Source organism: Dermacentor variabilis, chromosome 3, assembly GCF_050947875.1.
Source record: "Dermacentor variabilis isolate Ectoservices chromosome 3, ASM5094787v1, whole genome shotgun sequence".
In the NCBI taxonomy this organism is placed as follows: Eukaryota; Metazoa; Arthropoda; class Arachnida; order Ixodida; family Ixodidae; genus Dermacentor; species Dermacentor variabilis.
Window position 1 is genome coordinate 230654168 of NC_134570.1, and position 26801 is coordinate 230680968.

Here is a 26801-nt window from a genome sequence, read left to right on the forward strand (position 1 = left end):
TTCTTTGTTAGTCACAGCCATATGAAGCCAGTGGACAATGAAATCAAGGAGATGCATGTGCTAAAGAAAGTGAATAGGAAGATGGCCGCCATTATAGCTCAATCGGTAGAGCATTGCAAGCGTAATGCAAAAGATGTGGATTTGGCTCTCACTGGCAGCAAACTGTTTTTGCACTTACTTTCATTTTCTGTTTCCTTATCAGCATTTCCACTTTCCCTTAAAAGCTTTTTTCCCCTTTCCTTGGCTTCATCACCAGTTGGCTTCATATGGTTGTGATTCATATGGGCAGATTGCTCTAGAGAAACTGGCCACCCTGTATACGCAATGCCTCATGACCTCGAGCGTACCGTAATCTTGGAAGAACGCTAACATAATCCTGATCCATAAGAAAGGGGACGCCAAAGACTTGAAAAATTATAGACCGATCAGCTTACTGTCCGTTGCCTACAAACTATTTACTAAGGTAATCGCAAGTAGAATCAGGAACACCTTAGACTTCTGTCAAGCAAAGGACCAGGCAGGATTCCGTAAAGGCTATTCAACAATAGATCATATTCACACTATCAATCAGGTGATAGAGAAATGTGTGGAATATAACCAACCCTTATATATAGCTTTCATTGATTACGAGAAAGCGTTTGATTCTGTCGAAACCTCAGCAGTCATGGAGGCATTACGGAATCAGGGTGTAGACGAGCCGTATGTACAAATACTGAAAGATATCTATAGCGGCTCCACAGCCACCGTAGTCCTCCATAAAGCAAGCAACAAAATCCCAATAAAGAAAGGCGTCAGGCAGGGAGATACGATATCTCCAATGCTATTCACAGCGTGTTTACAGGAGGTATTCAGAGACCTGGATTGGGAAAAATTGGGGATAAAAGTTAATGGTGAATACCTTAGTAACTTGCGATTCGCTGATGATATTGCCTTGCTTAGTAACTCAGGGGACCAATTGCAATGCATGCTCACTGACCTGGAGAGGCAAAGCAGAAGAGTGGGTCTAAAAATTAATCTGCAGAAAACTAATGTAATGCTTAACAGTCTCGGAAGAGAACAGCAATTTACAATAGGCAGCGAGGCACTGGAAGTCGTAAGGGAATACATCTACTTAGGGCAGGTGGTGACGGCGGATCCGGATCATGAGACGAAAATAATCAGAAGAATAAGAATGGGCTGGGGTGCATTTGGCAGGCATTCTCAGATCATGAACAGCAGGTTGCCATTATCCCTCAAGAGAAAAGTATATAATAGCTGTGCCTTACCAGTACTCACCTACGGGGCAGAAACCTGGAGGCTTACGAAAAGGGTTCTACTCAAATTGAGAATGACGCAACGAGCTATGGAAAAAAGAATGATAGGTGTAACGTTAAGGGATAAGAAAAGAGCAGATTGGGTGAGGGAACAAACGCGAGTTAATGACATCTTAGTTGAAATCAAGAAAAAGAAATGGGCATGGGCAGGACATGTAATGAGGAGGGAAGATAACCAATGGTCATTAAGGGTTACGGACTGGATCCCAAGGGAAGGGAAGCGTAGCAGGGGGCGGCAGAAAGTTAGGTGGGCGTATGAGATTAAGAAGTTTGCAGGCATGGCATGGCCACAATTAGTACATGACCGGGGTTGTTGGAGAAGTATGGGAGAGGCCTTTGCCCTGCAGTGGGCGTAACCAGGCTGATGATGATGATGATGGTTGTGACTACCTGAGGTAAGATATAACAGTACACATACTATCAAGTTTCCTGATTTGCTTACTTGTCCCTCAGAAAGTCCACAATACATTTATCTACAAAAGAGAACGCATTTGGGCTGGTTGGTTCATGATTACGAGCAATAAAAACAGCGCTAAACGACGGGACGAGCGAAGGGACACAGACAACAGCGCTGACTAACAACCAAAGTGTCTTTATTCTTTCAGTCAGTATATATATGCTCCGCCGCTATCTGAAACCACAGAATCTACAGAATTGGGCATGCGCAGGGGGAATCGCAATTAACGTGATAAAAGGGCAATCTCCTTCGGAAGGAGAGAAATGGACGGAAGGCTTACACATGCTTCGCCACTAACGTGAATGTGGAAAGCTTCGGATATAAGGCGTGCGCGGTCATCACGATATTTTGACAGGTAGGTTACACCTTCGAAAGATGGCTTGCAGCCGCGTTCATTGCAATGCAGTGACAACTGACTATCTTTTGCCCATTTTTGGAATTTGTTTAAGTGCTCGCGCATGCGGTCATTGATGCAACGCCCCGTTTGGCCGATATAAAAACGCTTGCATGAAAGGGGGATCTTATACACAACACAGTCACAACAGCCACCAACAAACCTCTGTCTGTGCTGCTTTTTACAACTTTTTTTGTTGTTCTTGCTTACCCTGTTGACTTGGTGGCACAGGCTACCTAACTTATTTTTGGCAGTAAACAGCAACCTGACGCCTGCCCTGCTGACAACCTTTTTGAGATTGTGCGCAACCTGGTGAACATATGGTATGACCGCAACCATTTGCCATGAGCGATTCTCAGATAGAGCAGCTGCCGACTGCTTTCCTTTAAGGTTCGTTGCGAGGCCTTCAGCGATGCTGGTCAAAAGTGGTACCAAGAAACCTGCGAGCTTCAGTCTGGCTACTTGCTTTTCGAAGCTTACATCCACTTGGTGGTCACAAGACCAAATGAGGGCCGCCTTCATGCAGGATCTTGCTATACCGTGCTTGACTATCTTTGAGTGCACGGACGAAAATGGAAGAAGGTTCTTATGAGACCGAGGAGCGTAAGCCCAACATACATGATTGCTTAAGAACGTTAGCTCCAAGTCTAAGAAACGAAGCTTGTTGTCTGACGGATGCTCCGTGGTCAATTCGAAAGAATCTAGAACTGTGCGGAACAAGTCAAATATTATAGCAGCAGCAGGCTGCGTGTCAGTGGCGTTAGTATTGTAAAAAATTAGAAAGTCATCAACGTATCGCATCACTTTTACAGTGCTTGTCTGGCTGAGCTTAGTTACAAGATTGCGGTCATAGCTGGCTAATAAAATGTCACTAAGAACAGGGGCTATACATGAACCGATGCACACACCTTTCTTCTGTATAAAAAGCTTATCCTCCATTGAAACGAAAGTGGAAAGCATATAAAACCTTAAAAGCTCTAAAACTTGTCGACGTTGATACTACATGCATTCTGAAACCTAAGAACACCATATTTGTCGATGCAATGGCCGACTTCAACGCACACATCTTCTTGAGGCAAGGAGTAATACAAGTCCTTGATGTCCACGGAAAAGGCTCGGACAGCCTTTGGACATTCCTCACGGAGGAAGGTGGAGACAGTACCTGGCGTCTTTATGAGGAAGGGGTCATCAATGTCGAGGAGGCACAAAAACCTTTGCAGGAACACTCCCAATTGTCGTTGCCAGGTTCCGCGCTCAGAAACAATGGCCCAAAACGGGCACAGTTCCTTGTGCGTCTTGGCGCTGAAAAACACAGAAAGACTGGTTCCATTGCAGGCCTTTATGGAGGAGGCCAGCTTGGAGAGTCCGGCTTTTTCGCAGAGCTGAACAGCCTTTGTTTTGACCTTCGCAGGAGCCACTCCGTGCACTTCCTTGAAGTTGCCTAGAATGGCCGAATCTGCTTTGCTCCTGCACAGGCCACCAGGCATCACGACAAAACCGCCTTCTTTGTCGGGTAGGAGCAGCTTGAGCCCCGCATTCCAAAGGACGGTCACTGCTGTGCGGAGCCGAACTGTGTTGCCTTTTTTTTAACCTGCTGGGGCAGGCAGTCAGCACCTTCTCTGATGCATCTGTCAGCTTCATCTGTTCTTGCTCTACCGGCAGCTGTCCTGACGAGGCTGAGCAGTTCCGTCTTGTCCAGAGAAGGATGCTCACAAAATTTAGGACCAAGCTTGAGTAGATCGGCAACATTGCTCGGAATTGAGGCATCCCCGAATGTGAACGCGAACTTTTAACATGCAGCTGCTCTTGGAAACCCATTTCAGTGTCACATGATGCAGAATCTGCCCACCCAATATACATTAGCACAAGCCACTTACTAAACGTGTACAGATGGCCTTGCATAGGTGAACATATCAATTAGCATGTCATTTAACTCTTTCACTGTTGGGTGTTTCTGGCTGTGACACACTCCCAGAGTCGGCTTGGTTTCAGGAACATCAGGGAACAAGCATAGCGACTTATTTTGTTATGATTACGATACAAATAACATAGTCAACAGAATATGCACATTTTAGTGTTCTGCAGTGGTTGCTAATAAACAAAATGGAGATAAATGAGGAACACGAGAAAAAAACAAACCACTGCTCTTACTACTTCTGCAGAGTGTGGTAGATCCTGTAGCATGGTACAGGCACAAGCCTTTGTCGCACTCGGCGCACATAACATGGGTGTCTTTCCTTTTCTTTTTCCCTCAAACAGTGTTTGCACGCATGTGATGCCTCCGTTGGGTGTGGATACTTTTGGCTTCGCTTTGAGGAACCATCTGGGGAAAGTGTCATGCTGTGAGCCTCGTCAGGTCGTCACCGCTCCATTTTCTACTCCTCTTCCTAGCAGTATGGTCTTTCATAATTTTATAATTTATTTATTAGTAAAAGTACAGATAATTACATGTGCGTAGTATACATAAGGAGGTTCCATAGTCAAAGACTGTATCGGGACCTCCTGTTAAAGATACTTATGATGTTATACAATGTTTAAAGCAACAGTAGTACAGATGAGAGCTTAGAGTAATATCAAAACATGTTTATAGCATATGATTAATAAGAACACCTGTTAACAGAATGATAATATAAAAAGAAAAAAATTATAAAAACATGGACAATTTCAATATGTATTTATTATGAATGATTTTAGTTCTCTTTTAAATTGGTATAAATTTTTAGCATTTTTTATTATAGGTGGTAGAGTATCCCAAAGCGATATCGAGGAAAATTCCGCAGTCTGTTTACCATAGTTAGTTTGCACTTTAGGTAGACGGAAATTATTATTGAGTGCAAATCTAGTGTGACTATGAGCTATCAGGTCACAAGGTGAGAAGCAGATTGATGGTAGTTTCTTAGACATATATTTGTAGAATAAAATCCCTAGATTATATTTGGTGAGTTCTGAAATGGTTAGGATGTTGTTTTCATGTAGTAGGGATTTTCTATTTGCAAAGTGTGAACCGCTTGTAATAATTCTTATGGACTGGTTCTGGATTACCTGGAGGGATGCCAAGTGAGTGTTACCCCCCCCGCATAATATGCCGTAGTTATTACGAGAGTGAATGAATGAGTGGCATGTTGAGATTAATGTAAAGTAGGGACGAGTTTTAATTAGAATGCGAATACTGTATGCTATTTTCTTTTTGATGTGAGAAATGTGATCTTTATGTTTCAAGCTGCAGTCAAGAGAAATTCCAAGAAAAGATGAGCATGGACTGGGACAGATAGAGTGTGAGCCAAAAGTTAAAGAAGGGGAGGATGCCGAATGTTGTTGATGTGAGGAAAATACAATAAATTTAGTCTTGGTGGCATTAATAAATAATAGGTTAGCATTACACCAACTTAAAACATTTTCTAGATCAGTATTTAGCTTGTTAATAAGAAGTGACATGTTTTTATCAGAGGCAGATATGGTAGTATCATCAGCGCACAGAATGCACTTAGTAGAAGACAAACAGTTAGGTAGGTCATTGATATAAATCAAAAACAGTAGTGGTCCTAGGATGGACCCTTGAGGGATGCCAATGTTAGTGGTTTGTTCTCTGGAACAGACATTAGACACAGACACTATCTGAACTCTAGTTGATAAGCAACTTTTTAATAGTGAGAGCGCAGGACCACGAACACCGATAGCCTCAAGCTTAGCAAAAAGGATAATATGGTTTAAGCAGTCGAATGCCTTTGTTAGATCAATGAAAACCGAACCTGCAAATAGACCATCGTCAATATTTTTTTTTTTAAGTTGGTCAGTTAGATGTATGAGTGCCAAATCTGTGGAGTATCCATTACGAAAGCCAAATTGGCATGACGAGAGAATATTAAATTTAGTGAGATATTTGGTTAGACGCAATGCAATTAATTTCTCCAGAACTTTGCCGAAAAAAGGTAAAATACAAATAGGGCGGTAGTTACGTATTAATGTGCTGTCACCTTTTTTTAGAACTGGAAGGACTTTACCGCACTTAAGCTCGTTAGAAAACACACCAGTGTTGAATATCGAATTAGTAATATAAGACCTGATATAAGAAATTAGGTGGGCAATCATTTTAATGGTAGCAGGTAGAACTTCATCTATTCCAGCACTGGTGGGTTTTAGGTGACATATAACGTTATATATTTTTTCTGGCGTTGTAGGGGAAAAAAATGAGTGAGGGAGACGATTAAGTTGAGTTACTTGTGAAGGAGAGGGTGTGTAATTATAAAAAAAAAATGGGGCTGAAGGCGTTGGCTATTTGGACAGGGGAGTTATACTCTGAGTTATTGTATATAATTTTTGATAGCTGTTCTGGTTTAGAATTCCTGTTTAGAAAGGAGTCGACGATGCTCCATTTCAACTTGCTGTTATTGCCGGCTTGTAAGATTTTTTGTTCAAGATATAATCGTTTTGCCCTTTTTAGCTGGCTGTTTATAGAGTTACATAACCTTTTATATCGGGCAATTAATTTGGTATTAAAAGGCTGGTTTTTAGTTTTTTTGTACAGATTATCGTGTTTGCGCAAAGCGGCTAAACAGAACCCTTGCATCACCCTTGCATACCCTTGCATCAGTTGATACACGACATTCAAGTGGAATTCACCAAATGTTTCACGTCTGCCATTTTCACGCCACAGGATGAACGCATTTAGGAAGCACATGTCCCATCATAAAAAAAAAAAAATGGTCTCACTTGAGGCTTTTCCTAATGCTTCAGTGAAACTCATCATCATGTCCTTGCCAAACAATTCCATCTTCATACTGTATTCAAGTACACATGTGGGCTTTTGCTTGTTCTCGCCTGTGACCCTCTCCGCCTTGCCTGTGTCTTTTGAGAGGTGCATCATGCACCGACGTTAGGACATGTACATCCCTCTTGTCATGCCATTTGAGTGCAAGAAGCACCTTGGTATGAAAGGAGTCCATTTCCCCTTTTTTCATCTTTTTTGAGAAATTTGGAAGCCCCTTTCTCTCGGTCCGGAGAGTTCCACATGCATCATTTTTTTTATCTTGAATGCAGTTGAACAATGCTGGACTACTGTACCAAATATCTACAAATAGTGAATGTCCTTTCCCGAGGTAGCCTTTAAGTAGTTCTAGGACGATGGAGCCAGAAATCCCAAATCTTTGATGACAAACAACTTGACGCCAAAGTGGTGCCTCTTCAAAGGAATGTATTGCCGAAATGACAGCCGCCCTTTCCATGGCACCACAAGACTCGTCTATGCACAGGTCTTGGTGCACAGTAGTGGGCTACTAAGCTTGCTCTGAATTGCTTCCATAAATGGGTGCACCGTTCTCAACCGATCTCTGATATCTGTGGAGGTGCTCAGATGCAGGAGGAACAGGAAGTGGTTCAACGAAAAATGGTTGCAAGAAATTGTGTGTGCAACAAAGGTTCGTGCTCCAATAGTCTTACAAGGCATTCTTTCTTACCAGGCCCATGAGATGATGAGCATGAGAAGTTTTTCACAGCTAAGGATTTATTAATTCATAGCCATAAGCTGTATGCTGATCAATTGTCTCTTGATGACATTTAATAGTTTCATAGCTAGAAATTTCACATGTGGTCACCGTCATTCTTAGTTAAACGGTTCTTCTCACGATGCACAAGTTCTTGCTTTGGGACCTTCTTCTGTATATGCATATTTTGTTATTCTTGCTTCACTACTGCCATAAATAAACTGATTCTGATTCTAAAATTAACCCCAAGTATCTCTGCTTCTTACTAAGAGCGGTTAGTTTATTATAACAAGCATGAATATTCAGACTTACAGCAAGAAATATTATGCAACAAAGAACCCAATTTATTTGCACTTGGTTGGGTCCTCATGCCATAAATGCTGCATCTTTCTGTGAGCACCCTTTCTCAACGTGCGGACAAGCACAAACAGGCTCACCTCCAATTGGCGGACACACGGCTGGCTCTTGCGGGGCACAAAAAACACGTGGAACTCCTTACGCTGGCTGCTTGGCTGCCGCGCTTGCCTGTGACAATGTGATATAAATAAAACAGTGAGCACCACTGAGTTATCCGTCACGTGTTTTAATCAACACAAACTCAATTACAATTTATGGTTTTTTCAATGGAGCCCGGCAACACTTTTTTAAGGCCACCCTTTTTGGTTTAGATCAGCCCGTCAAAACAAGAAGAGAAAAAGGAATCATGGTAAACAATTCACAGAAATGTAAGCATAATGCAGAAACTTCAAAATGTGAGTAAAATGAGAGTTTCCCTTGAATTAAATTTCCGCAGCTATGAATTCACATTTCATTCCCCCAATGGTGCAATGCTGAGACGCAAAATAACAGCAAAGCATTGTTGTCGCATTGCGAAAGTGGGCATGACGTGCTTGCCAAGCCCACTCAGCTTGTTAATGACATCATTTCCCTGGTTAAAACATATTCAAAATGCCCCATCATGCTCATGTATGCTTCCAAACAATACATCCCTGTATAACAGACACTACATCCCTGATGTTCTAAGTTATATGCATATGACAGCTCATGATGATGAAGTTGTGGACATTGATCAAGTCAAGAGTGGTGGTCACATGGATTAGCAGCACTGTCAAATGTATGTTCCTTTAGAAAAAAATTTGAGTATGCCAGAAGCAAATGGGAATGAAAGCTTGCTCGCTTAGTATCTGGTACTTCATCACATTGCCAGCACTGTCGACTCACCATGACAGCCCATTTGCGCTTGAAATTTGCACTCATGTAATACTTAGCAGTAAATGTAGCTTAAAGTACAGCAAAACCTCAATAACATTATCCTCATTAATTGGGGAAATTGGATAATTTGGATTAGTCTTCTGGTCCTGGCAGGCATAGGCATTACTTAATGGAATCAAGCTCCCGTTAATTCGGACGTATTTAGTTGCACACTGGTTAAATATTCACTCGGCAAGCACGGGGCTCTGAAAATGTACAAGGCAAGAAAGAGCAAAAATGGCACTATCGTCAAACTGAAACAAAGAGTAAACATCACCAAAGTCATCTGTGGAACCCATATGTGAACGACGGGAATTCTGGAACATTTAGTGCCTATTGTGCCTTTATAGCCTTTATTATTGCATTTACTGCCATGCATAACACTGTGTTGGCTGCATGCCTTCATATATACAGTGCAGTCCACTTATAACGATACCACATATAACGATATATCGGTTATAACGATGGGTCGACATGAGAGTGTCATTTTATGCATTAGGTCTATGGGGAAAAAACCATCTATAACGATAGGTTATTCACCGCATATCGGATATAACGATCAAAATTTTGCAGTCTGGACGGCGTTTTCCGTGCCAAATAATCGTAACACTTGCGTTGCTTAGTTCCCTGAAACGAACGATGTCGAGACGAGGCGATGTTTACCTCCGTAAGTTCGTATCTGCCGCCATTACCGCACAGCGCGTCTCGCCCCGCCCGCGCACCGGAGAATAGCTGAGTAGGCGCAGCGCGCCACAAGATGCCGCTAGCTGCTTCATGCGCGTCGGCCACAGTCGCTCCGAAATAGAGAGAAAGGAAAAAAAAAAAAAAAGCGACAAGCAAAGCGCCGCGGTGGCGCCCGTCCAGCGTCTCTCTCGCGATAGCAGGCTGACGCCACCGGAGCAGCGTGCAACCAACGGTTCAAATGGTTCAACCCAGTTAGAAGATGGCGCCGACAAAGCGCAAAGCTGTGTCGCTTGACACGAAGATGGATATTTTGCAGGACTCTCGATGCGGCTTCAAGGTGAGCGCCCTCGTGAAGAAATATGAGCTCATCCAGTTAACGATATCAACCATCTTGAAAACCGGGAGCACCGCGATTGTGAAGGCAGGAGCTATCAGCGGCCATGCCGATCAGCGGAAAACGGTTAGAGACCCTTTGTACGCCGATGTTGAAGAGGCGCTTTACCAGTGGTTGATCACCAATTGCTTCAAGAAGGCGGGCTTTGTGCGTAAGGACGAACTTCCCCAACCCGCTGAGACCGACCCGGTGGAAGTCGCTGACATACCGAGCTCTGGGAGCTCGTTCCTACTGGTGACACAGGTGTTGTGTCGAAGGAGGAGTTTTTGACTGCAGACAGTGCTGCCTCGTTCTGCGTTGAAGTCACCGACGAGGCGATCGCCGAACATGTGCTGTCTCGACAGACGGCAAAGTTGTGCGACGGTGGCGACGGCATCAGCGACAGTGACAACGAGATCGACAGTGGCTCCTTGACCCCGACCACGATGACCACGCAAAGTGCACTGTCGTCGATCGACTCCTTAATTGATGTTATGCATGCTAAAGGATTGCCGCCAGTGTTCGCGCAGCAGCTGGAATCCATGCACACCGCGGTCGTGAATCTGAAGCTGCCGCAAAAGCAAGTGCAGATTTCGGACTATTTCGGCGCGCCTAACCATTGACACGGTCATTGGCGCTAGAAATAAAGTTTGTTTTTTACGGCCTACTGTCTACATCATATATTCTTTAGAGCAAGTAGCGAATTGGAGTTCGGAGCTGCAAAGGTATGTTCCGCGTTTTAAAAAAAAATTTTTTTGATAACTGCAGTCCAGATATAGCGATCATCGGTTATAACGATCATATTTTTCGTCCTTCTCGATATCGTTATAAGTGGACTGCACTGTATGCAGTGGTCATCCACTACCACGTCAGTAGTGACCACGGCTTTGTGCACAGCGGTTGCCACAAACAGTAAAGCTTCGCTCCTTCAGGACATGGTCCCCGTCCATAAGCACGTCGACAGCAGCTGCAGTTTCGTGCGCAGCGGTTGCAATTTTAACTTGATGCGTGCGTCAGCCGCATGCCTTCAGAAGTGCACGGTCACTGTCCATGACGGTATCAACAGTGGCCGTGGCTGTGGAAAGCAGTAGTTTTCACTATGACAAAGTGGAATGACTTCGAGCATGAGATTACAAACACGGCGGAAGCTGTCAACGACAAACACCAGCTACATCACAATGAACGGATGATCTGTTGACGACCAGCTCAGTGGCAAAAAGATAATTGGGATGTGTGCGTGCTAGTGAAAAGCATCCCTCAGATGAAGATGTGCGCCACGACCATGCTGCGAAGGAAGTCTCGAGGCTTTCACCACTGCAAGCATTTATCAGTCATGAGATGAGAAGAATTGCAGCTTCTGCACTGCTTTTGTACAGAGTAGAAACAGGATTGGCCAATTCATTTTGTAAATAGAAGCGTATTGACATAGTAAGCATTTGTTTATTGTTTTTTAATGCATTAGCATTAGGAGTAATTATCATACCGTGTGGATGAAGCAGTGCACTGAACAAAACAAAACGAAGAGAACAGAAGAAAACACAACACTCACTGCACTCGCAACTACTTTATCCCAGAAGAAATACTTCATATTTATAAACCTGCGCATCCTCAGGCATCAAAGCGTGGTAAAACAAGATTATATACCGATGCACACTCTGGCGTCAAAGATCAGCAACATACCTAACATGGTGTGCTCTAATTGTTTCAACCTATCACCTCTATTAACAAATTTATTCCACTGCTCCTCCAAAAAAGTGACCTCACAATGGCTCCATAGAACAGATGGTTGGCTGTTCCAACACACTTTTGTTAACGTAAAAGGCTGCAATAGTTTCCCTGGTCAGCTGATCCTTATGGTAAGAAAGAACTGTAGTGTCACTGAAAGGCAGCAAGCTGCCAGATTGTGAACAATGCCCTTTAAGATAAAAATGAATGTTTCCCCCAGTTACCTATTGTGTTTAAAGAACTGTAGTGTCACTGAAAGGCAGCAAGCTGCCAGATTGTGAACAATGCCCTTTAAGATAAAAATGAATGTTTCCCCCAGTTACCTGTTGTGTTTCAAAAGTCGTGTTCACAAGCCAACCAATTTGGCCAATGTAATACTTTCCACAAGACAAGGCTAAACAGTATACAGCCGAATCTCATTACTACGAAGCCCACATAAACGAATTTCTCAAATTTATGAATATTTTTAAAATCCCCACTAGATTGCCTATATTTTCAATGTTAAAATATTTCAGAACTACGAATTTCAATACTGTGCATGTTTCAGAATAACGCACATACTAGTTTATTTTCCCCTTTATATTCGAGGAACATCGGTATTATGAATTTGACTAAAAGTAACAGCGCAAAACTCTCACATGAAACAGAAAGCGCAAATGCAGTAGCTATCATCATCACCATGTCACAGTAGCTATCGTCATCGCCATGTCGAGTGCCAACTGCTTCATCACAAACTTCACTAAGAACTTCACGACAAAGATTTGGCGATGTTGGTGCAAGATCCAACGATCAATGCAGCTAGCGATGGCACCAAGAAGAAGTGAAAGCAGTTTTCACTGTAGGACAAATCGGATGTATTGCATGAAATCAACACAGGGAAAAAGCAGATCGATGTGTCCAGACAGCATGGCATTGCCCCATCAACTGTCACAACCATTTTGAAAGACCGAGACAAGATTATCAAGCTTCACCGGGAATCACAACTCGACCCTACGAGGAAATGGCTGTGATTGGGAAACTTTCAAAATGTAGCCCAAGCTGTTCTCACATGGTTCAAAGATGCCAGACTGCAAAACATTCGCATGTCTGGCCCAATGCTCCAAGAAAAAGCCAGCGAATTTGCCTATGCACTTGAAGTAACTGGGTTCGAGGCCAGTTCAGGTTGGCTTTTTCGTTTCCATCAAAGGAATGGAATAACTTGGCAGGTAGTCTCGGGCGAGGAAAAGGCTGCTGACAGAGGAGGCGTGGGTTTCTGGCACAATGATCATTTCCTAGAGGTGGCTGAATCGTACTCTGAAGACAATATTTTCAATGCGGACGTTTTTATAAGTTCCTGCCAGACCGGTAGATGCACTTCAAAGGGCAGCAGTGCAAAGGAGGGAAGAAGTCACATCTTTGGGTGGCAGTCCTGCTCTGCTGCAATGCAACAGGCACAAAGAAAATTAAACCGCTCGTCATCGGCAAGTATGCAAAGCCTCGCTGTATGAAAAACGTCATGTCGTTACCGAACGACTACCACACCAATAAACGAGCCTGGATGACCAGAGAACTCTTTTCTGAGTAGCTCATCAAACTCTACAACTAAATTAGGAAGGATGACCGAAGAATTCTACTGGTTGTCGACAACTGCTCCGCTCACAATGTGAATGTTCGCTTGATGCACATTCGCTTGGAGTTTCTGCCGCCAAACAACATGTCCTTGCTGCAACCCCTAGACCAGGGCATTAAAAAGAATGCGAAAGCAGAATTTCGTATGCGCCTTGTGCAGCGGTTGATTATCAACCTCCGCCTAAAGCAGCCGACTACAAGCATTATTCGTCAGGCAGCAGAAATGCTCACAGGAGCTTGGTAGAACTTGAAGGCGTTGACCATTAGCAACTGCTGGTGAAAAGCAGGACTTGTCAAAGTGCCTGTGCAGCTTGAAGACGACCTGGAGGTGACCGACAACAACCCAGGAGGCCTGTGGACTAAGGTTGCGGAACTGCTGCCCACTGTCTCTTCCTTCGATGACTACGTGGAGAGCGACAGCACAGCACTAATGGCAGTGGACATGACAACCGAAAAGATTGTTTACTGCTTTCACAACGTCTCCAGTGATGACGACCTGAAGGAAGATGACTGTGGCTCACCGACCACAAAAGAGGAGATTGTGTCGAACACTGATGTTCTAGTGCACATGAACAAAGTCCGCACTTTCATCGCTCGGTGCAATGACATACCCGATGAGGTATTGCGCAAAGTGGAAGATGCAGATGCATTTTTAATTGATCGTGCATGCTGCACGCGCCAGAAGAAAATCCCTGATTTCTTCAAATAAAGCAGCTTTGAAGTAAGTGAAACATTTTTATTTGATTGATGATTGGGTTTTAATGGCACAAGAGCTAGTTCTGGCCAAAGAGCATCAAACACATCATACAGTGAGTTAACAATGGTTGATGAAGTCTGGGATGTACTGTGGCAGTAAAGGGGCCCAAAATCAGTCAGTGTGTAAGTGCGTAAAATACATATGTGATAGAAAGATGGCAATGACAAGCGAGGTATTCTATGATTCTAAAAATACTTTGCAGTGTGATGAGATACATATATATATAAGTATGGAAATAGTACTAAAGCCTTTCCCGGGTCCGGGAAATAATTAATAAAGGGAAAATCGGACATCCACCCGTTCGCAGCTACGAACGGGTGGATGTCCGATTTCCCCTTTATTAATTACTTCTCTCCACCTTGCGGGTTTCCACAGAACTGCTATGTCATAGAGTGTTTTAGTTGAGCGTCTTTACAGTACGCTCCGCTCCGAGTCACTTTGCTAAGGCACAGTGGAGCGGCAGGCGATTTTCACGTTTTAGTTATACGTTTAGCATAGCGTAGTGGACGGATGGATGGATGGATGCTATGAGCGTCCCCTTTGGAATAGGGTGGTAGGTTGTGCCACCAAGCTCTTGCTTGGTGGCGCAGCTAAACTAAGCTCTTGCGGACCTTTTGTAGTTGTAGTGTCCCTTGGCCAAATTCAGGGTAACGAAAGAAAATAAATACACCTATTGATCACTCTTATACAGTAAAACGTATATATGTATATGTATAACTTATTTCTCCATGAAGTATGTAGATGTGCGTTTGTAATGCGTTACCGGTCTATTTTATCCAATGGGAAATAAAGTGCCCCCTTGGGGAACGCCACATGATAGCCAGCACGCTTGCTTTCTGCATCCAATCCAATCCTTTCTGACGCCAACGCTAGCCAAAGCGCTGCGCGGCACTCTCCGCTGAGGCAGCTTCTAAGCGGACTGTGTTCGTCACTCCACTAGCCCGCTTACGTATAAGTGGACAGCGCATGCGCATTCGCGCTTCCGCTCCACTTAGCTGCTTAGCGGAGCGTAAACATGCTCAACTAAAACACTTTAATGAACCAACTTATAGGCTGATCTGCAATGCATATGTTTTTCGTATCCTGCATTCTAGGGCCTGATAGCTTGTTTGTTGAAACTTTCATGCAGACATGAAACATGCAGACATGCAGACATGAAAAAGCTATGTCATTTTTTATGACTTTTCAGTGTCCCGAATTGCAGCTAAGCAAGGGCTTCTTTGATTGAGGACTGCATGAATGGCAAATGCACCCTGGTGCAGTAGTTAATGCCACAACCTAAAACTGCAGCTTGCCATTCTTTTGCAACTCAACAGTGAAATCCAGCCCTTGGCAATCATTCTTGAACACATTTAAAACCTCTACCACCCTTTTGTCCAGAGAACAGTGTCCAATTATTGCCAAGAAATCATCCACATAGTGTAATACCCTTAGTGCAAGACCATTAAGGTTTGAATCAATTGCCTTGTCAATGTTATGTAGAAAAATTGTGCTAAGTACAAGAGCAACCTTTGAACCTAAACAGGTACCAGACTTCTGCCTGTGTGTAACTCTATTCCACTGTATGAAAGTGGACTCAAGGTAAAAGGTTAATAATTCTAGAAAGTCATCAGCTGATATGCCACATTTGTTGACAAATTCTATCTGAACATTGTCTTCCATTATACAATGCATAGCACCATATCAAGGGACCATGCAGAACGTTATAATACAAATTGTGTACATTTACGCTGAAGCACTTGCACTTTCCAGGGTTAGAGGTACTCAAATACGATACTCATGCCTCGGTGTTTGCTAAAATGAACCGATCAGAAACCTTCAAGGCCATCAGGCAGCTTTGTAGATACGTTGATACAACCAACTTCCATGAGTCCCTTTCTGATACTATGGCTCAGAACGGTACATCAGTCTTATGTGTCTTGGCCGAAAAAAAAATATATATATCCACATTTAGGTGCATGTTGCATGAGCACTTGATTGCTGAAGCAAGTTGCTCAAAATTGTTGCTTGTCAGTAAAGTGACAACTTTATTCACAATGTTGCTAGCCTTAACCTCGGCATGGATGAAATTCTTTTCTACCACTGGAATTGCCTTTTCTTAAAACAGCCCTTCAGGTACAACTACAAAACATCCTTCCTTATCTAAAGTAAAAAACTGTAAATTGTTTCTCATGCCAAAGTTCACCAAAGTCCTTATGTGTTGCTGTTTTCTGCTGGGGATTGTTGCCCTGGAAAGTACATCAATGCACTCAGTAATAAAGTGTGGGTGCTCTTCTTTGGCCACTTGATGGGCCATGGATTTGGCCAGTGTTACTTTTTCAGGTGGCGTTAAAGGCCAGCTCAGAGCAGAACTTCAGACTGAATCCAAGAATGCTTTTTTAGTCTCCAGGAATGGTAGTGTCTCCTTGGGTGACCACTCTTCCTTCCGATCTCTTGTTCAGCACAGGCAAGTCTGGTCTCTTGTTGTCCCACAACCAGTCTGCCAATCTGTCAGAGGCCTTGCACCATTCCCTTAAAGTGTCTCTTGTGATCTCAAGCATGAAGCAGGGCGCACATTACACTCAAGGAATCCTTGAAATGTCTTGCCTGGCTCCACAACTCGACTTTTATAATCTGGCAAATCAGTCTTAAATGTGTCGAAGATGGCTGTAGGAAACCGCACATGGCCTCAAGTTCCTTGGGGTGCACACTCTACCTCACATACCAGGTTGTCTCTCTTGCCTTGCAGACGCATACCACCACAACTATAGCCACAGTGCTATGGTCATACTGGTCGAAGCTGTTTGAACATATTGCTACGGCACAATATGTGCGATCACGAAAGGCGAGCAGTGTGAAGACGACGACGACAATTAGAAGCTAGTGCGGGCTGTTGCCTCTTGGCCAAGCGCAGCGTATTCCCTTGTAAATATACTTGTAAATAGCTTTTCGTCGGTGTCTTCCTACGTAACATATCTGGTGGAGGTGGACGTTCCCTGGGTCTTCACCCATCACCCAAAACATGGGTCTTCACACCATCTGCTCGGCCCATCGCCCTGATACCCGCCCGGCTTCTTCCATTCCGCCCCGTCCCGCATCTTCTTACCCACCACGTTTCCGCAACCCATCTGAATGGCGCACTGCTGACGACAAGCCCATTTGTTTCTACTGCCATCGAATCGGGCACATTTCTCGGCACTGTTGCAGTCGCTGGAGTTCCCCGATCCAGTCTACTTACACTGCCTACTCTCGCTCCCCAGGTGGCCCTTCTCGTCCCTATGCCGCACGCTCCGATAATGCCGCCACTGATTCTCCTGCAACGAACCGCGCCTATTCTCGTTCGCCTTCGCCCCAACGACGACAATCTCGCTCTCCCCAGCCCCGTCGCTCCTATTCGCCGACTCCCTTCGGACGCCGCTCCCAGCCGGAAAATTAGACGATGCAGCGCCTCGAGGTGACGCTGCATTGCTCCCTACGCCGCCAAATCCTCTACTGACGTTGCCCACTCATCTGAACCTTCTTGACGTGCAAGTTGACGGTGTTTCTGTGTCTGCACTCATAGACACTGGGGCGCATTTGTCCGTAATGAGCGCTGACCTTCGTAACCGGCTCAAGAAAATTATCACGCCCGCCACGACGCCTGTTGTCCGTGTCGCCGATGGCGGAACAGCCCCCGTTATTGGTATGTGTACCGCCCGCGTCTCCTTCGGCGATCGCTCAACAATCGTGCTATTCACAGTCATCGCCCGCTGTCCCCACAACATCATCCTCGGCTTAGACTTCCTCTCCGCACATTCTGCTCTCATCGACTGTTCCGCCAGTACTCTCCGCCTTGACCTGCCTGTTCTCGATCCTGCTGAACCACACCCCAGTCGCCTCAGTTCCGCCGACTTCGTTCGCTTGCCGGACCCAGGCAACCGGACCCAGGCAAGATCCATGCTGTTGCGCACTTCCCTGTTCCGAAGTGTGTCAAGGATGTGCGCAGCTTCATTGGCCTTTGTTCGTACTTCCGCCGTTTCGTGAGAAATTTCGCCGCCATAGCACGACCACTAACCGAGCTTTTGAAAAAAGACGCCCCTTTTCAGTGGGGCGATAACGAGGCCTCTGCATTCTCACATCTAATCGACATTCTCACAATGCCTCCCGTTCTGGCCCATTTCGATCCTTCTGCGCCTACCGAAGTCCGTACTGATGCCAGCGGTCACGGAATTGGCGCGGTACTGGCATAACGCCAGCGTGGCCACGACCGGGTTATCGCTTACGCCAGCAGGCTCCTCTCACCCGCGGAGCGCAACTATTCCATCACTGAGCGTGAGTGTGTGGCCCTAGTTTGGGCGGTTGCGAAGTTCCGCCCATACTTATATGGCCGATCCTTTTCCGTTGTCACAGACCTTCACGCGCTTTGCTGGTTATGCTCACTGAAAGATCCTGCAGGAAGACTTGGTCGCTGGGCCTTACGCCTCCAAGAATATTCGTATACTGTCACCTATAAATCTGGCCGACTACACAAGGACGCTGAGTGCCTGTCTCGCTACCCGGTCGACGAGCCTGACGACGCCGACAGTAGTAGCGCCAACGGCATTTTCTCTGTGTCTGCCTTCGCTAACATCGCCGATGAGCAGTACCGAGACCTATCGCTGCGAGCACTTATCGAGCGCCTGCGTTCTACACCTACCGACGCATCCGTTCGCTGATATGTCCTCCAGGGCGGCATTCTGTATCGAAGGAACTTCCTCCCTGACGGCTCTGACCTTCTTGTCGTGCCAAAACAGCTACGACAGACTGTGCTCTTTGAGATGCATGATGCACCCACTGCAGGACATCTTGGGGTAACCCGCACGTACAACCGCGTCCGCCGCCGCTTCTATTGGCCTGGTCTCGCTCGCTCCGTTCGACGCTATGTTGCTGCCTGTGATCCCTGCCAGCGTCGGAAAACACCTCAGGTGCTACCTGCCGGTCATCTCCAGCCGATCACCGTCCCTGTGGAACCGTTCTTTCGTGTTGGATTAGACCTGCTCGGTCCCTTTCCCACGTCATCCTCTGGGAACAAATGGGTAGCCGTCGCGACTGATTACGCCACCCGATACGCTATCACTCGGGCTCTCCCTACCAGTTGCGCCACTGACGTCACGGACTTTCTCTTGCGTGACATTATCTTGCTTCATGGCGCCCCGCGACAGCTCCTTACTGACTGTGGTCGAAACTTTCTCTCGAAAGTTATCGCTGACATTGTGCGTTCCTGCTCCATTCAACACAAACTGACTACCTCATACCATCCTCAAACCAATGGCCTGACAGAGCGGTTAAACCGTACTCTTACCGATATGCTGGCCAAGTACGTTTCCAAGGACCACCACGACTGGGACATTGCCCTTCCTTACGTAACATTTGCTTACAATTCTTCCCGGCACGACGCCGCTGGATTTTCTCCCTTTTATCTACTGTACGGTCGCGAACCTACCTTGCCCTTAGACACGGCACCTCCTCCTGCTGTGGTCTCAACAAGCGAGTATGCGCGCGATGCCATCGCCCTCACCGACCATGCACGCCAGCTTGCCCGTGCTCGACTGACGGCCTCACAAACCACTCAGCAGTGCCAGTACAACGCCCGCCATCGTGACGTACAGTTTTCGCCTGGCACGCTCGTGCTCCTGTGGTCGCCCACTCGTCACGTCGGACTTTCAGAGAAGCTCCTTTCGCGATACACAGGGCCCTACCACGTGCTGCGCCAGGTGACGCCTGTGACTTACGAAATTGCTCCTGTGGGTTCAACCTCGTCCTCTCCCCTGGCATCTAGTGATGTCGTACACGTCAGTAGGCTCAAGGCCTACTACACTGCTTCCGAGTCTGATCTTTAGTCGCTCCGGGACGGCGCTTTTGCCGCCGGGGGTAGTGCTACGGCACAATATGTGCGATCACGAAAGGCGAGCAGTGTGAAGACGACGACGACGATTAGAAGCTAGCGCGGGCTGTTGCCTCTTGGCCAAGCGCAGCGTATTGCCTTGTAAATATACTTGTAAACAGCTTTTCGTCGGTGTCTTCCTACGTAATAATATAAAAGGTCCTGCTGTAGTAGAAAGGAAGTTCAGTAATGTAGAAAGTTGAGCGAGTTGGTGGCTAATCAGCATACCTCTTTAGTGTGCTACTTCACCCACACGGTTGCAAAGTTTTTGTACTCTCATAACCTCTACAGCCAATCATTATTTTGGCATGTGCTTTCAGTCAGTGATAAAAATTTTTTAGAAAGCAATATTGTGACGTAACAGTTAACACAACCTTTAACACGACCCGAAGATGTGGCGGACCGATCACACTACAGGCACAGATCAATCTCAAGATCAGTCCCCACAAGCGATGAAGACGAAGAACCCAGTGTGATGATAATCATGTGCAGATGATCAAGAAGTGCATAAGAAATGCCCAGACTAATTTCTCCCGCATGCAAACGTCCAGCTTGGCCACAACTTAAAGGGACAGCGAACGACTTGTGAAAGGCTTCATACGAGAGACACGGAAAATCTCGGCAATGCAACAGCAGCAGTCAGTTGGAACAACAACAGATTGAATGCAATAATTAACAGAAGTCTGCTCCAAGACTGTGTATAGGCCTATGAACCGAAACTAAAACTTCATCGCAAGGGTGGAAGAACACTACGCGATGAGATGCGTCATAGAGGTTCTTGTGATCATGTTACCATGCTTCAGTGTTGATGCGGGCAAGCTGGCGACAATGGAGGAGGCGGGATATATATTGTTCACAATAGGATGCAGCTGGAGTAACAGGGGTGGAGAAGAAAGAGACGTCGAGAAAAGAAGAGGACAAACAGCCATAGACAAAGTAGAATGGCGAGTAACCAATTGTGCATAGTACGGCAGTATTATATGCAGAAGTCATGAATGGCGAAAGTGCATCCCAGTTTATGTGGTCTCGTTGAATGTACATGGCTATCATGTCGGAGAGCGTGTGATGAACGTGCTCAGTCAGGCCATTGGTTTGAGGCTGCTAACTGGAGATTGTTTTGCAGGTGGTGCCGGATGGTCGGAGCAATTCATCTACGATTTGTGAGAGGAATGCCTTTCCGCGGTCGTTCAGGATGACACGAGGAGCACCGTGGCACAAGATTAATGCTTGACGTATAAATGCAGCCACTTCAGAAGCTGATGCCAAATCCACGCAAGCTGTTTCAGCGTAACATGTCAAGTGGTCGACGGCTGTCACTATTCATCGATTACGGGTGAGAGTCACGGGAAGGGAACCGTACAGGTCAATGCCAATGGCTTTGAATGATGCCGATGGACACGGGAGGTGTTGCAGCTCTCCACTTTGAGCTGATGTTGGGTGCTTTCGGCGCTGACAAAAGGCGCAAGAAGCCACGTACCTCGCTACACTAGTGGATAAGCCAGGCCAGTAGAAGCTACCTTTGATGCGGTCGTACGTTTTCTGGAAACCAAGGTGACCAGCAGTCATGTCGTCATGATAGGCCTGAAGAACACGAACGCAAAGAGAGCAAGACAGAACAGGCACCCAGCATTGACTGTCAGGGTAATAGGGTAATAGACAGGATGCAGTTGTCGACCTTGAATTGCGTCAGTTGTCAATGAAGGCGAGCGTTGGGCAGTTGCGAAGTTCTCTGAAGGCAGTCCAGGATGCGTTGACAGTAAGAGTCACCGAGTTGGTGAGATATGAGCGATCCACGGTCATCAGAAGGAATCTGATCAATAGTGATTAAGGACAACACTGGTGCTGAAGGACCATCCGAAAGCTTGCCGTGGAAGGCAGTAGCAGAACCATGGCATGGTGCCATAGGAAGCAGGTAGTGAGACAGCTCATCTGTGTCCTAGTGCTTCTTACCAGATTTGTAGATGACAGTGAAGTCGTATTCTTGCAGATGGATAATCCAGCAACCACGGCGTCCAGACAAGTTCTTGAGAATGGAAAGCCAACATAAAGCATGGTGGTCCGTAATGATTCTAAAACGGCGGCCATGAAAATAAGGTCGAAACTTCTGTACCGATCAAATGACAGCTAAACACTCCTGCTCAGCGATGGTATAATTCTTCTCGGCATTTGTCAGTATGCGGCTTGTGTACGAGACGACCCTCTCACGTAAAGACTTATCTCGCTGTAGGAGAATACCACCTATGCCGTAACCAATAGCGTCCGTATGCAGGAGTGTGGGTGCAGTTTTATCGAAATGACGAAGTACTGCTTCAGATGTGCGGGTATTTTTTAGATGGGTAAAGGATGATTCACATTCGGGAAACCACTCAAAGGGAACACCAGAAGAGAGTAATTTGTGCAAAGGTGCCGCTATTGAGGCAAAGTCTCGTATGAATCCGCGAAAATAAGAAGCGAGGCCAAGGAAACTGTGCAAATATTTGGCCCTTTCCAGGTGAGGGAAGTGGTGGTAGTTGCTCCTCAGTCCCCCATCCTCTGCTCACCCGCTCTACCTCCTGGAGCTTCGCTCAGGTTGCTGTTCATGCCAGATGTCCGCCAGTATGCCGCAGGATGAGCCTGCAACACTTCTACACCTACAATCTCAGCTACGCCTGCCGCAGCCTCTCCTTGGATCATCAGTGGGCCCCAGTGCAATCCCAATCTGTTCACTGGCCTTCGTGGTGAAAATGTGGAGGACTGGCTCGAAAACTACAACCAAGTGAGTGCTGCTAACCATTGGGATGAGGCGCTGAAGCTATGCTACGTATCCTTCTATATCAGAGACATAGTGGAGACTTGGTTTTTCAACAACGAGATCGACTTCACCAACTAGAGTACTTTCAACCAGCGGCTCCGACAAGTTTTTGCTACTCTAGCTGTTCATTATGCCTTGACGAAGAAGACACTCGACACTCTCATGCAACAACTCAGCGAGCCCTATACCTAGTATACAGAGGATGTCCTTGCTCTTTCTCAATGCGTCAACACTTTCATGACAGAATCAGACAGAGTATGCCACATACTCAAAGGCATCTGGACTATATCAATGCATTTGCCATCGAGGACCTGGCTACCGTTACTGATGTTGTATCTACGTGCCAGTGCCTTGACAAAGTCGAATCTGTCCGATTTCCGCTGGACACCCCTGAAACGAACCCCACAGCCGATCCCTCTTTGCACGCAATGGTCTGCACAATCATACGAGAAAAGCTGCAATCTCTTGGCTTTTTGGCAGGTCCCATTCTTTCCCACGCCTCCAGTATCACTTTTGCGTGATGTTGTTAAGGAGGGGTTGGCGTCCATGGCTGGCACTGCGTATATGGACACTCTACCCCCTATGCCCCCACCAACATATGCGCAAGTAGTCGCGGTTACCCCGTACCCCCTCCCCCCCCACCCCCCCACATATGATGTAGAAGTTAACACAGCCTTTGATACGCCCGAAGACGTAGCGGACCGATCGCACTACAGGCACAGATCAATCTCAAGATGAGTCTCCACAAGCGTTGAAGACGAAGAACCCGGTGTGATGATAATCATGTGCAGACGATGAAGAAGTGCATAAGAAATACCCACACTAAGCATAACAGGTATTAAATAAATTATTTGGTCATCTTGTAATGATAAGGACTCGTTATTTGACCATCAGCAGCAGTAAATAGATGAGTACAAAGAGGATCACAACACAAGTGCTGACTCTTGACTCAATCATCAACTTTTACTAACTCGCCCAAATTTCCCTACGAGGACATGTTAAAAAAGAAAGGATCATCCTTCACTTAGACTTTCTTTCAATGGAATTTGCAGCTCCTCTGATCAAGATTGTATCGCTTTGACATATTTATTGATAATAATAATAATAATAGTAATAATAATAATAATAATGTTTATTTCCCATCAAGCAAGATGGAGGAGGCTGCAGGTAAAAGCTGCACGAATGAACGGCAGCTTGACAGGAGCCCGCAGCCCCCTCTACAAGGCGGCAGTAAAAGGGTTACAGAAAAGAACATCGAAAAACATACATAGGCACCGAAACGGACACCGGGAATGAACACAAAAATTATTCAATGAGAAAGATTAGCTACCTTATACATAGTGTTGTCGTATTGCAGCATTAGTTACTTTTAAAATATCAGTGGTAGTTTTGTTGTAATTATTCAGGAGAGTGGGCAGGGTGAAGGACAGTTTTTCTGTAGAGTAGTTAGCGCGAGGGGTTATAACATTCCATTTTTCTTTGTGCCGGGTAATGTGTATGGAAATGTTCTCTTTTAGTGATGATAAGTCGTGTAGAAACGTTCTATTATCAAATACTTCGCGTTTGAAGGCTAGTGTTAGCTTATAGTCATAAAGATTTTTGACTGGTATAATGTTTGTTTTTTGAAAAAAACTGTGTGTATGGCTGTTATATGGTAAGTCATAAAGCAGTCTGACCATTTTTTTTCTGGAGGACAAAAAGTTTCTGTAAATTAGTTTGAGTAGTTGTGCCCCAAACCAATAAACAGTAATTTAGATTAGAGTAAAAAAGCGAATTATAGAGAAGTAGTTTGACCTTGAATGGCAGGCATGTCCTTAGGCGAGATAAGGCGCCAACTACACGAGTTAACTTGGTCAAAAGAGTGTCAATGTGGTTATCCCAAAGCATATTATCGGAAAATGTTATGCCAAGGATTTTAATCTGATCAGTTATTTGTAGTGGTTCGCCCCCATACGTTAAGTTTGCTGGAGCATTGAATTGTTTCGATTTCAGCCTAAATATAACAGCTTTTGTTTTATTAACATTGATTTTCAGCTGATTTGCTATTGACCATTTTTTCAGGTGTATAAGGCCCTCAGGGAGTTTGCTGCACTTACCAGTTGATAACAATCGGGAGCTGTTATAAAAATACTGGCGTCATCCGCATATAAAATATATTTTGATTTTGTACAGATATTTGTAAGGTCGTTGATGTAAATATTAAAGAGCAGTGGACCCAGAATGCTCCCTTGGGGAACACCTCTAATAATAGATTTCAAGTCAGATTGATATGATTCAATTTTTACAAACTGTTGCCGGTGACTAAGGTATGACTGAATTAGTTGCAGGAAATGTCCACGGATTCCATATATTTCAAGTTTTTTAAGTAGTGTAAAGTGATGAATACAGTCGAAGGCTTTAGACAAATCCACATAAATACCCAGTACTAACATTTGTTTTTCAAAATGTGATAAAATAAATTATTTCTGTTCAAGTAACGCCATTTCCGTAGATTTGTTTTTGCTGAATCCAAACTGTGCAGGTGAGATTAAATTGTGTTTATCAAGGAAGCTGGACATTCGAATATGAATAACCTTCTCCAATCCCTTAGAGAATATGGGTAGTACTGAAATTGGTCGATAATTACCCATGTCATTCGCATCACCCTTTTTGAACAGTACAGTCACTTTTGCAATTTGCATTCTTTTCGGAAATAACGCACTCGATAAGCAGATGTTAAAAATGTAAGTTATATAGGGACACAGAATGTCAAGAACATATTTAATTGGGCGAATTTGCATAAATTCTGTGTCACAGCTTGGACTATTTTTAAGAGAGGAAAAAACTGACATCACCTCGGATCCGGTTACTGGACTGAGAAAAGCGCAACGTTGGTTGTGAGCAGGCATGAAGTCGATGAACTCATTGAGTACTCCACAATCAGAATAATCAAGGAAGTGATCATTAAAAGAATTGGCAAGTGCATTGCCGCTTACTTCTCTGCCATCCAATGACAATTTCCAGATACCTGGTGTCGATTTTCTAGGCCTTATAAAGGTATTAAGTTTTTTCCACAGTTGATCACTTTCGTATAGACAACTCTCGAATTCAGAGTAAAGGTAACGAGATCTGCTCGTTCTAATCTCCTTGTTTAGCTTATTTCGATATGTTTTATATTTCTTGAGAAGATTCGGATCTTTTGTTTTAACGAAGCTATGGTAAAGCGAGTTTTTGTAGTTAATTTTGCTGCGCAGTGCGGGTGTAATCCAGGGCTTACGAATATTTCTACCCAGGGGAAACGTTTTTAGCGGGAAATGTTTCTTATAAATCTCCGTTATTTTATTAATAAACCTGTTGTATGCGTCATCAGCATTTTCTATTTCTAGAAGCCATTCAAAGTCAGACTGCAGTAATTCGTTTCTAAAACTGTCTAGACCAGCCTTCGTAATGGGTTCACAAACAACGCGCTGTCGGATTTTACGGGCTTCCATATTGTGTTTCTGTACCATGAGAATTATCGGGAGGTGATCACTAAGATCGGATGATACAACTGCCGTCGTGATGTTCGTTTTGTCAATGTTTGTTATGAAAAGGTCAAGTAATGTTTCACAGTCTTTTGTTACTCTTGTGGGTAATGTAATTGTATTCTCACACCCATTTGAGATAATGAGCGTTTCCATTGCTTTTTGCAGATTAGTATTTGCCAGCATATCAATATTAAAATCACCGCCAGAAATCACATAGTAACCATTGTTAGAAATGAAATCCAGGAATTGCTCATAAAAGTTAAAGAAATTCGGAGCATTTCCATCAGGAGGCCGATAGCAAACAGAAAATACGTGTTTGTTCACACGTGCCGAGAGTATTTCAAAGTCATTGCAAACAACGCAAAACGAATCAAGCAGTTCACAATTGACACCCGGTTTTATCAGCAACATAACACCACCACCACGGCGCGTGGCTCGATTTAACGAAAATGACTGATAAGAGGAGAATGTGTAGTTATTTTGGCCGTCTTTACACCAAGTTTCCGTCAACATGACGACATCAAACAAAAAAGAAAAGCTAGCAATAAAAGCATCAACTTCGGTTTCCTTGTTACACAGTG

The 26801-nt window shown here is 44.8% G+C and overlaps 1 protein-coding gene across 12 annotated transcripts in view; it reads right to left on the bottom strand.

Moving 5' to 3' along the window:
- car (vacuolar protein sorting-associated protein 33A) overlaps window positions 1–26801 on the bottom strand; it is a 240063-nt gene that overhangs the window by 176725 nt on the left and 36537 nt on the right. For 10 of the 12 annotated variants that reach the window (XR_012826926.1, XM_075686939.1, XM_075686940.1 and 7 more), the window contains one exon: window positions 8082–8169. Coding sequence is in view for 11 of the 12 variants with exons in the window: in XM_075686939.1 (XP_075543054.1) it covers window positions 8082–8169 (88 nt within the window). In the remaining variant the exon portion in view is untranslated. Of the gene's footprint in view, window positions 1–8081; window positions 8170–10081; window positions 10487–26801 lie in introns of those variants that run through there. The other 2 variants (XM_075686942.1, XM_075686941.1) reach the window with 2 other exon arrangements.